Source organism: Kryptolebias marmoratus, linkage group LG22 (genome assembly GCF_001649575.2).
Source record: "Kryptolebias marmoratus isolate JLee-2015 linkage group LG22, ASM164957v2, whole genome shotgun sequence".
NCBI lineage: Eukaryota > Metazoa > Chordata > Actinopteri > Cyprinodontiformes > Rivulidae > Kryptolebias > Kryptolebias marmoratus.
In genome coordinates this window covers 7,910,574-7,922,783 of record NC_051451.1, presented here as the reverse complement: position 1 = coordinate 7,922,783, position 12,210 = coordinate 7,910,574, and the positions used below count along the sequence as shown (strand labels likewise).

Here is a 12,210-nt window from a genome sequence, read left to right as displayed (position 1 = left end):
ATAGCAACACAAAACTAAAAGCAGATTACAAAACAGACCCATTTAATTAAGTTTGCATGTTTTTATTTACCAGTGTTGTTAGTGTTTTTATATTATCAGCCTTTGTGCTCATGTGTAAAACTGCCTACGTGAGACACGAAGGTCAGACGGTGGGCGCCACACCATCTGGCTCTCCCAAACAGAGATGTGTTATGTGTTTTTGCTATGAACTGGACTGGTCTTGGCTGGCTCAGATCAACCCCTTTTTTCTTCTTCCTTTAATAAAAGAGAAAGCCCAAGTAAGGAGTCAGAACTTCCTGGACAGCACGCCGTTAGGAGCTGTTGTGGAATTTCTCCTCTTTGCAAAGGCCTTCACAAAAAGACAACGAGCCTCTCAGGTGTGATTCTTTCTTAGCAGGTTGAATAAATCAAAACCCTGACAAGTGTACTGTGAGGATTAAAGTTCTCCTGTGAGTTCTCCTTCACTCTCTATGGTGAAAAGACTTGAACATTTAGAAACTAAAAAGGATTCCGCTACACTCGCTGCATGTCTGGTAAACCCAAGTATCCCCCTCCTCAAAATGGTCGCCCCTTCCTATCAACGGCTGACCAACTGACCCCTTCCAGCTTATGAGGAGTGGGGGGACGTTGAAGTGTTGCAGGTCAATTTTGCATTCAAGGCTTTTGGTGTGACTTTCCAGGCAACAAACAAAATATTTATTTTCCTGGTTCCTACAAACACACAGAGGTTAGTGCGCACAAATGGCAGTTGCACTGCTGGGCTGCAGTGAGCCCCGAGAAAGAGGCCAGTAATGAGCTTCTCTTAGGGTGAGGCCCCAGGGCCAGTCACAGCCATACCTCACACAGTACTGATCGGCTCGGAGATAAGTGTGGCCCAAAGTCCTTAACCCCTCCTCCATCTTGTCTTCACCTCTCTCTCCCTATTCTTGATTCGGTAAAGATATAGCTGTACTCGTGTCAGGGTAATTATCATTGATCCGCTGCTTAGGACAGTGGAAAAATTCTGCTGTTGCTCCACCTGGCTGATCTGGACTCTTTCACCGACTTCTTCATGGTGTGGACAGGAGCATGTTGTGGTGAGGGCTGCACTCTACTAGTGGAGGAGTTTGGGTTGCGCAAGAGAATTATGGCATACTAATGATAAACAAAAATTAAACATCGAACATATAAAGACTGAAATTTTGCCCATTCTTCTGTGCAAAATAGCTGCAGCTCAGTCAGACTGGATAGAGAGCATCTGTCAGCAGCAGTTTTCAAGTCTTACCACAGATTGGATTTAGGTCTGATCTTTGACAGGGTTTCTGCACAGGTATTCTTCCAGGACTGTCCTGTATTTAGCTCCATCTTTCAACAATTACGTTCTTCTTGCCGCTCTTCCATTAAGGCCAGGTTTGTGGAGTGTAGGACTAATATTTATCCTGTGGACAGATTGTCCCACCTGAGCTGTCGATCTATGCAGCTCCTTCAGAGTTACTATAAGCTCCTTGACTCCTTTTCAAATTAATATTTGCCTTGCTCGACCCTGTCAGTTTAGGTGGACTGCCATGTTTCAGTGGGTTTGCAATTCTGCTATGTTCTTTCCATTTTCCTTTCTCCATGCTCAAAGCTTCATTTTGTTTTATAACCTAACCCTGCTTTAGACTTCTCAGCAACTATGTCCCTGATATGTCTGGTGTGATACTTGGTCTTCATGATGCGGTTTGATCACTAATGTTCTGTAACAAACCTCTGAGGCCTTCAGAGAACAGCTGGATTTATTTTGACATTAAATTACACGCAGGTCAACTATTTGCTATTAAGGTGACTTTTGAAGGCAGATGGTTGCTCTGGATTTTAGTATCAGAGTAAAGAGGGATGAATACAAATGTATGTCACACTTTTTAGAGCTTTATTTGACAAAAAAACAAAAAAAAAACATATACCATTTTCCTTTCACCTAACATAAAATGAAAGGAGAATACTTTGAAGTTTGCGATTATAATTTAACAAAATGTGAAAACGACAAAAGACCTGCAGGGACCTTGACATAGAGAACATGGAGCTGAAAAAAATGGTGAACGGCCTCCGCAACAAGATGGAGTCCTCCAGAAACAAACAAACAAAAAAGAATGAGCATATGCAGACTGGAAAATTGTTGACATTATGAATGTTTTTGTGCTCTCATTTGTTGTTGTTTTTATCATTATTGGATTATTGTGTGTCACATCACGTGACCGGTCTAATTGAACACACTCGTGTATAATAAAGGGTGTGTCCTTCAAACATGGGAGGAACAACACGAAAGCAAAACGGTTTTGAGTCTCATGATGTCACGTTGAACGCTGTGCCGAAAAGCGATTCTGCTAACAAAAATAAAACTTTTCTCTGCAAGAATAAAGCTTCGCTAGGAAGTTGATTCTCTGTGCTACCGAAACTTGGCGCCAGTTGTGGGAAGCGCTATGGACAACGTTGGCCCTGTGTTGTTCCTATTTTTTAAACTTATGGGGATTCTCCTGACACTTCAGGAAGAGAGGCGCAGTGGAAGAAATGCTCTGGGTTCTGCGATTGTTGCGTTGAGTAGGACAGCTGTTATCCACCAGAGATTTCAGGCTTTACAGCGCCTTCAGCTGGGGGACAGACGGCAGAAACGATGCAGGGTAAGCTAACACTGTTGTTTATATTCCTACCGTTCGCTCTTTATGCTTGTATCTGGTCACACCCACGACCAATGATTGAACAGGAGCTTGCGCCACCCACCAAAGCAGGGCCAACCCGGCTGGCCCTACTCCGAAGCAGGGACCGAAAAAGCAGGGACCGGCCTCAAAAAAATGCTGGTGGAAATGCGCGCAAAGCAAGTGGAGTAGAGTGGAGCCGGGACCTTTAGAGCCCATATGAAAGGGGCATTAGTTACTTGTGGCTTCATTTAACCACACATGATGTCATCCACAGTGACTTTTAGGTATTACACCAAAATAAAATATAAACACAAACCCCAAAATATGGCTCTAATACAAGGACATGGACAAACTCTGTCTGCACAACCAGGAGCTGAAAGTCACAATAAATGACCTCGAGACGGATAACATCTCCTTAATGCAGAAGGTTAAAGAGCTCCAGAAAAGTTTGCTCACAGGTGAGGAGGCCATGAAACAACACAACCAGGGACTCAAAATGCAAACCAAAAGCTACAAAATGTTCTGGCAAAACTGCAACTTATTGAAAGTGACTGTGCTGAAGTCATAAAAGACAATGAGACCCTGCAGCAGCAAAACAAGGCCTTAAAGAGAGACATTTCTGAGACCAATAAAAAGCTGATGGAGAGCCATCAGACCTTACAAGAATGGGATGGAGATCGTCAAAGACAAGGCCAGGAGCTTCAACTTACTCTGGAGGCTCTCAATGCGTCTGAAGATGGCTGTAAAACTTTGAGTCAAGTGAATTCCTCCCTGACTGAGGAAAACCAGGTCTTGAAAGACAAAATAAAGCAGTTACCCAGAAATGTCTGTGAAGATCAGGAGGCTGTGGAACTTGATGAGGCTCAGCAGCACAAGGCCAAGGAACTTCAAGCTGTTCTCACTCATCTCAAAGAGGTTCAGTCAAGAGTTTCAACGATTAGGTAATAATTAAAGACCTAGCATTCCCTGAAAAAATGCAAGTCACACTGCCTTTCATGACTGTTTTATTTCAAGATGGCCACTAAAACAACAATTTTGCAAGATGTGTTAATGCTCGGAGTATGTGTTCAGAATGACTCTCAGCTACTACAACTAAATGTACGTCATTATCTGTAATTTTGAGTAAGTTAAAGCCATTTTTGTGTTGGCAAAAGTCAGTTAGCTGTGGCAGCCATCTGGAATTGGACTGACTCCAAATGTTAAGCAGTCCATACTTGCGGACTCTTGGACTCTGCCTCCTCGGCAAACCTGCAAAAGAAAGGGAAGTCAAGATTCATCTCCTGCAACCAAGCCTTACCCAGTCATTGAACAAAATCCTTTCCCTCCTACAGTCTAGGCATCCTGAGAAACTGTTTAAGAACTAAAAATACACTGAAACAGAAGAAACAGGCAAAATAGTTCATATGTACAAACAGATAAATACAAATTTAAAAAAACAGTAAAAACTCCTGCATTGTTGTTCTGGTTTCTAAGCCACAAAGTGATAGTGGCCATGTGTGGAATATTGTTTATCAAAGGTTTCGTATTTTGAGTTCAGATTGAAGTTGAAATATCAAAAATCTTTGTGATGTAGAGATGTAGAGTAACAGGCCTAAGCTTTTAGTCTCTGTTCTTTTACACACACACACACACACACACACACACACACACACACACACACACACACACACACACACACACACACACACACACACACACACACACGTTATTCTGCTACTAAGTCTCTTAGGTCGTATTCAGACCTGACACATTTGGTCCGCTTTAATCGAAGCAGAGTTCGTTTCCAGCGTTGGTCCGGACTTTTTGTGCAGGTGTGAATACAGTCATGCGAACTCCGGTGCGGATCAAACAACTGGACCGAGACCCGCTTTTTGAGGTGGTCTCGGTCCGCTTTCAAACGAACTCTGGTGCGGTTCGCTTCTGGTGTGAATACAGACTGGACTTGAACCAAACTAACTACGTAAAGCATGCGCCTTTTTGGACTTCACGGGCCATCGTTGCTAAGCATCATGGGACAAATAGCATTATTGCTGCTAATGCTAACACATGTACCAATGACTTATATGTATATACTTTATACTCCATATAAGTCATTGACATGTAAGCTAAAAACAATGAGTCGTGGACAGACCTGGAACAACGAAGAGACATTGGAAGAGACACTGTGCCTCCTCGACATTTCTGGGTCTGTGCTCCAACCGCTGCCCCCGTCTTTCTGTCCAATGGGAGCAATGACCGTCACCCACGTGGCTTTGTTTATAAATTATAGTGCGTTACAAAAAAGCACAATGTGTATGCAAACCGCACCAAACGAAAAAAATAAAGTCCACTTTTGGTACGGACCAAACAAGCGGACCAAAGGACTTTCCTGGTGTGAATACACCCTAAAATTACAGCTTGTCATTTTTTTCTATGAATTGACTATTATTTTGCAAGAAGTTAATTTGTTAAACATAAATAGAGTAAATCAAATGTAAAAATAGATTATATTAAAAGTAGCATGCTAAACTACTAAACAGGCTAATTAGGCCTAAATCTTTAATTATGTACAATGTCATAATTTGTTATTATCATTATTAATAAATCATCTCCCCACCTATTTGCACATGCACATGTGAATGTTTATATATTTATAAATGTGTAAAGATTGATACATTGTATATACAGATTACTGTATTTTGAAACTATTTTGTTTCATTAATACACTGTATTGCTACTGTGTGGCATGTGAATTTCTCCTGCTAAAGATCAATAAAGTCCTGTCCTCTTTTATTATTATCATTGTTTGTTTTTTTTTCTATATCAAAGGCTGCCCTCCGTAGAGTCTGATAAAAGAGTAATAGTCCCTGACTAAACAAATGTTGTTGGTGACCCCTGTTTTATGGGGTCAAAGATGTTTCAGGTGCAGTTACACAGAGTGACCCGCAGGGGTCACTGCTAGCCTTTCATCGAATGCCGATTGACGTCATTGTTGGGGAATTTTCAAGATGGCGTCGGTCTGTGGCAGGAATGCCGCTGCTGCAACAAGCTGAAGGGATTTAATTAATCTTCCAGCCGGCGGAGTGCTCCACTTCTCTTCACGGTGAAAAGATTTGAACATTTAGGACCTGACAATGATTCTGTTACACCCGCTGCACGTCTGGTAAACGCTGAAGTGTCCGCCGGCTAAAAATGGTAGCCCCTTCCTCCGAGAACAACAGAAGCTGTTGCTGCGGAGCACCGGAGCCGGAGGAGGAATTCACGCCCGGGGCCGACGCGCCTATGGCGGACTGAGTGGTCATGGAAACGGCGAAGGAGAACGGAGGGTCGTTTTCCGTCGACTTGAACGACAACGAAGAGGAAACCGGAGGAGGGGCGGTGAAACCGGGTCACAGACCCTACAACGCACTCAAAGACCGCAGCTTAGCGCTGCTTGCCGGTGTCAGCGGGGGTCAGGGGGCTGTGAGGAGCCGGAGTTATGCGACCAGAACCGGGAGGAATGTAAACAGTGACGACCTGGAGAAAATGTTAGTGGCTGCAGATGGCTGCCTCCCCGGGCGGTTTGTTGACAGCTGTGCAATTTCGGGGGTTTGTGGAGGCCTGAACGGATTTTCTGAGTCACTCAGTCCGGAGGAGCTGGAAGCAGGAGAGGGAGGAGGAGGAGGAGGGCTCGCTTCCTGTCCAGCTGTGCTCCGAGATCTGGTTTCCTCACAGATGCTACAGGAGGAGGAAGGAGGAGAGACCCCGGAGGGTTTTGCTCCAGCGGAAGGGGGCTGCATCAGGACTTCTGTACCCCATGGCCTGCTGTCATGTCCGGGGAAACTCCAGCAGATCTGCACTGAGGTGGGTCTCTCCTGCCCGCATGTAAACATGCCCAACGGGGTTGTCGACAGCCCGAAATGTGGAAGTCCTGAGGGGGACATGGAGCTGCTGGCCACCCGGATTCTGAGCCAGAAGCTAGGTTTGTGCGACTGTGAGGAAGTGAAAGTAGCCAACGGTGGTTTGCACATTTTTAACCCCGCATGTGAGTGGTCCGGTTCGGATTCTGACTTTGAGACAAGGCAGGGAGAGAAGCCTGGGTGGGGTTATTGTCAGAGTGACCCCAGCGGGAAGTTGGACCTTCAGTACCAGGAGCAGGAAGCATCGACTGCGGCTGAGCCTCCTCACTCTCCACCTCCTGCCAGGGACTCCCCCACCCCAGGATCATGTGCCAAACCCCCCTCGCCCTGCCCATCAAGCCCCTATAATGTGAACAGTGACAGCCCGGTTTCTGAGCCCAACATCCAGGAGGCGGGGGAAGAGGAGGAGGACGAGGAGAATGTCAGGGACCTCTATGTCCCCATCAGGCCTCAGAGTCTCAGGACTAACCCCAATATATCCGTGTCCCTCAGCTGTGACGCCACCCCGTTGTCCCCAGATGAGGATGGCGGTTTTTACTTTGAGCAGGAGGGGTATGAAGGAGACCTGTGGACTGTTTCGGACTCAGGTCGGCGGCAGAGCGCCCCGGACCCCCTTAGTGAGCAGACAGACAACCCGAACCACAAGGTGATGCCCAAGAGGTTCGGCATCGCTGATTTCTTCACCAGGTAAAAGTGTTTCCCATTTGGATAATGTCGACACTCCAGAAAGTGACAGAACCGAACACACCGCCCCCCAGAACCTGGCTTTATTTACCAGAGAAACGCTTCCTCATATAAGAAGCAGAAGTTTCTGATTAAAATAACATACTTACACACCACTCCCATCCCACTGTCACCAGCTCTGAAACAGAACCAGAAGAGACATGTCAGCACACTAATTACAGTAAAATTTATCCTGATGTAAAACATTTAGAAAAGTGAGACTTTATGAATTAACAAGGCTTTAACCAGCAGCCTAAACATGTAGGATTAAATCATTTTCTGCACGTAAAATTATACATCACGTGTCAAACTCAAGCCTCCACGGGCCAGATCTGGCCCTTATTACAATTACATCCAACCATGAGATACTTTTTAAGTGCGTTAGAACTGGCCTGCCATTTCTTCATTTTCTTTTGCTTTAAAAATGACTGATGGGACTTGCGTCTCTTTTCTGGGAACCCAGCTCATTTGGCCCCACCTCACCAAAAAGAAGCAGCTCTTTCAGCTCCTTCAGCTTCATTGAGTTGTGCTTGTGAAGAGCTGGCTTTCAAGCAGCTTAAAGCCGGCTGTTTCAGCTCCTGAATGACTTTTTAAAAAGCCGATTCTCAAAGAGTTGATCATGAGATGCTGCAGACCTCGAGGTTGTCTGCTGAGTTTGCAGCTTTTAGAATAAAACACTTTTTGAGCTTTAACTTTGAGTTTAGAGTTTTGTCCTTGCAGCTCCACACACTCCTCCCTCTGGACCTGTAACCTCCACCGCCTAGTGCGGATGTCATTAAAAGACATTATATCTCCACCTGTAGGATTTGGTATTTGTTCAGCAACTGGATGTGAACATTAAATCTTATTTGGGGGAAATTCACGGCCAACTTTTTTCTTGTGATGAGCAGCTTTGTTTTGGTTTGTCCAGTAAGATTGGAAAGTAAAATAAATGTTGTTTGGAACATAACTTACTGATAATTTAGTCTTATGTTTGTAGAAGTCATTTTTACTTTCTTTTATTATTGATTTATTGTACTTTAATTTTGTTCCTTAAGAATATTTCTGCTTTTTTCTTACTAGTTAATCAGCTTCAGTTTGATCAGTTTGCAGCATAGTTTCCGTTCGGGTCCATCCAGCGGGCGGTCATGTGACTTTCAGTGAAGAATGGTTTCTGTTTGACCCAGGGTCCTGATTGGTGGAGCTCTGCTCTGATGTTTGATTCTCACATCTCTACAAAGGAACTCATTCACGGTTTTTGTGTCAGGCCGAAGGTCCTCATCATCGATCAGCAGCCTGATTCATGAAGTCTTTCCTTGTTTCCAACATGTTTCGAATGCTTTGGGGCGCTTTACATGTTCTTGTGTCTTTGTCTTGAATCAAGTCTGTCATGAAGCTTTAACAGACTATTCTCTCGTCTTTATGACTTGTTTCTTTCCTCTGACATCCACTTCCAGCTGTGGGAACTTATTTTAGACTGCTGTGTTTTTTTTTTTTTTGACTCCACTTTAGTTGTAGAAGCATCGCTGATAGAAGTAAGACGACCTAGAGCTCAGTTTTGTCACAACAAAAAGTCTGAATACTTTTTATTTATGGTTTTGAGGAAATGTTGCTGTAATATGGACATCTGTCAATCAGAGAAGTCTGGAGCATCTCTTTATGCAGCACTGCCTTGTTCATGTTCTGACTTTATTTAGTTACGTGCAGAATCCTGCTTTCATTCTGCACTAAAAACTTTGATTTTTCTTTTATAAATTGCACGGTGTGGTATTGAAATGTCACCTTTGCGATGTGTTCAGGTGCAAACTTTTCTCTCTGTGAGGCACAAAGAGACAAAGCTGCAGCTTTTTGCCTCTCCTGGTTCTTAAAACCAGAAAACCGATGGAATAAAAATATCAAAAGAAATAATAAGATATACTAAACCTCTTTTTTGCTGTTTGTGTTTGTATGTCTTCTTTACATGGCTATAAGTTGTGTCAGATAACATAAAACCAAATTTCCTACAGAAAACTCCTTATTCTCCTAATTCCCTATCGTTTAAAGTAGAAATTCACAAGTTTTTTGTGAACAGAGTTCGAAATTCTGGGCTTAAATTCACTGAATTAAAGATTTGTTGAAAACACATCCTGCCATCCAGTGTTGATGTTTGTTGGACTGTAGTTGAGATTTCACATCAGTTTCTGTCAGTATTGAGTCAGAACTGACCACTCAGATCGGCATCTGTGTGTTTTTCCTCTCCCTGCAGTCTGGGCCCTGTAGCTTTGTTTTAGTGCATCTCTTAACTGACAACAGCAGCGATCGGTGAGCTTCGACTCCGCACAGCCTCTTTCCTCAGGGCCGAGCACACATTCACTGCTCCATCTGCTCTCTGCTGCGTGTTCCTGCAGCAGATTCAGGCACCAGAACGATTCATCACACCGTTTAACCTTCACACAGCCACCATGATGCAGCAGAAACGTTGTGACTCTGCCTCTCAGGCGTGAAGAAAATCACATGGTCTCAGTTCCTGAAAGCTGAAGATACACATTTCTTATACAGTCAAGGCAAAGAAAAGTCCTCCTTCAGTTCTAAGGCAATTTTTGTATTAGGACATAACAAAAATTATCTGTTTTTGACAAAATTCTGTAATTATTCAAATCTAACCTGAAATGTACAAAAACACAACAGATTCCACCGAGCCATTATTGATGAAACAAAAACAAAATGGAAGAGCTGTGCATGAATAACTAAGTCTACCCCAGCAGCTTGTAGAACCCCCTTGAGGAGTAGGAACCTTTGGTCGTGGTTTTTTGCAGGAACCTTATCAGTCTCTCACATTGTTATGGATTAATTTTGGCCCACTCTTCTTTCTAATGTTGCTACCAGTTCATCGAGGTTTGCAGACATTTCTTTCTGCTCAGCTCTCTGAAGGTCCCACCACAGCATTTCAATCAGATTGAGGTCTGGAGTTTGTGTGGACCATCTCAGCAGTGTTTCTTTTCCTTTTGAGCCATTCTGTTGTAGATTAGCTGCTGTGTTTGGGATCATTGTTCTGTTGACCCAGTTTGGTCCAAGCTTCAGCTGTCAGACAGATGGTCTCACATTTGACTCTAGAATCCTTTGGTCTACAGAGGAGTTCATGGTCGACTCAATGACTGCAAGGAGACCAAACCATCACACCTTCACTTCTGTGCTGATAGATGGTATGTGGTGTTTGTGCTTATATATTGTTTAGTTTTCTTCAAACATGGTGCTGTGCATGATGGGTAAACATCTCTATTTTTGTCTCATCTGTCCAAAGGACATTGTTCGTTCGGATGAAACTTTACAAACCAAAGTTGTTGCCATGTTCTTTTTAGAGAGAACAGTTTTTCCCCCCCACAACCCTTAATTAAGGGGGGAATATTGGATGGTACCTTCATAATCAACAGTTGCTTCTCTGAGGTCATTGCTGATGTCTTTCCATCTTGGCATTGTGTTAACAAACACCTGTATGCTTCAAAGCAGCATATTGACAAAACTCCTGCTTTTATTGAGGTGGTCACACTGATTATGATCAGTTATTCAATATATTTGATCAGCAGCTCCAGGCTGATACTGAACCTGTGAAATACCCTACAAGCAGTAAGGGTGGACTTAGTTTTTCGCACATCCGTACCATTTTGACTTTGTTTTCATTTAATAAATAATGACATGATGGAATCTGTTGTGTTTTTGTACACTTGATTGGAATATTTTTAGAATGTGATAAAGAAAGATTATTATCATTTTGTCCTGATACGTAACTCAGCAAGAGTGAGCATCATTTTATTTTTTATGATTCAACTTATTTAGACTCAGTTTTGAGCTTTCTCTTTAAAGTCTCAGTCCAAATTCTTAACAGCTCTGCTAAAAAAAAAAAACCCCGCCCCAGATGTTGTAAAGTTGTTTCTGGCACTGAGTTCAGTTCTCAGACTGACACCAGGAAACAGATGCAGCTTTTTCAGACATGTGTTGGCTGAAGAGATGAAAACTTCAGCTGATATCTGAGGTGTCTGTTCAGAGAGTTCAGGCTGCTTTTGCAGCCACAGCAGAGCTCATCTCTGCAGAAACACATCATCATTATCTGTCTTTGTCTCTGGCTGCTGATTAGATTTCAGTCCTGAAATGGATCTGGGATCAGATTCGGTGTTTGTCTGCTGAAACCACAACACTGGCTTTAAGCGTCCTCTGAGAGATTTGGGTACTGCGATGGCCTGTTTTTGTTTCTGGTTCTGTTCTCACTTCAGATAGAAACCATGAAGGGGTGCATCATACAGCTGCAGACTGTAAACTGGTGAAAAATCACTTCACAGTTTTCACTGTCTGTTTATTGCTCTGCTTATTTTCTAAACAGTGTGAACAGTATTTAAATATACATTTCAGTAATGCTGTTTTGTGTTCAATTCAATGCAGAAATTACAGATGGCTTCCTTTGTGTCAGGAAAGTGCCTTTAACATGTACAAGTTAGAACAACTCATAAATTAAAAAGCGGTATTGTAAACTCTAATTGGTGGCAGTTAAATAAGAAAATAGAAGGTGAAGTTTCTTCAAACGTTCCTGCAGTTTGAAATCAACTTTTTACAGAGTGTTGTCTTTAAAATGATTGTAACACTCTCACAGAGCACAGAGTGGTATCCAGCCCAACGCAAGCCTTTCTCAAATTATACTGCAGTACTCAAATTATGCTACTTTGTACGATATTACAGGTTGCATGGAAAGGCTTCTTGTGGTGGTGTCTTATTACTGCACCTACTGTTATTTAGGGCTTGTTTTATTAAGGGTGCCAGTTCTTAAGCACTGAAGCAGCTTTATTAATATTCACCTGTTATTCTTCAGTTTCCATCACAGTGTTTGTTTCAGAACTCCCTCATCCATTCATCCATCCATCCATCCATCCATCCATCCATCCATCCATCCCTCCCTCCCTCCCTCTTTACCCGCTTCTCCATTCCGGGTCGCGGGGAGCTGGTGCCTA

General features: G+C 43.2%; 1 protein-coding gene across 1 annotated transcript in view; it reads left to right on the top strand.

Annotated features, from left to right (window-relative positions):
- Positions 1 to 5,615: 5,615 nt before the first annotated feature.
- Positions 5,616 to 12,210, top strand: part of LOC108246628 (TBC1 domain family member 12) — a 35,544-nt gene continuing 28,949 nt past the window's right edge. The window contains exon 1 of the mRNA XM_017434272.3: positions 5,616 to 7,219. Coding sequence (XP_017289761.1) covers positions 5,934 to 7,219 — 1,286 coding nt within the window. The 5' untranslated portion in view covers positions 5,616 to 5,933. The remainder of the gene's footprint in view (positions 7,220 to 12,210) is intronic.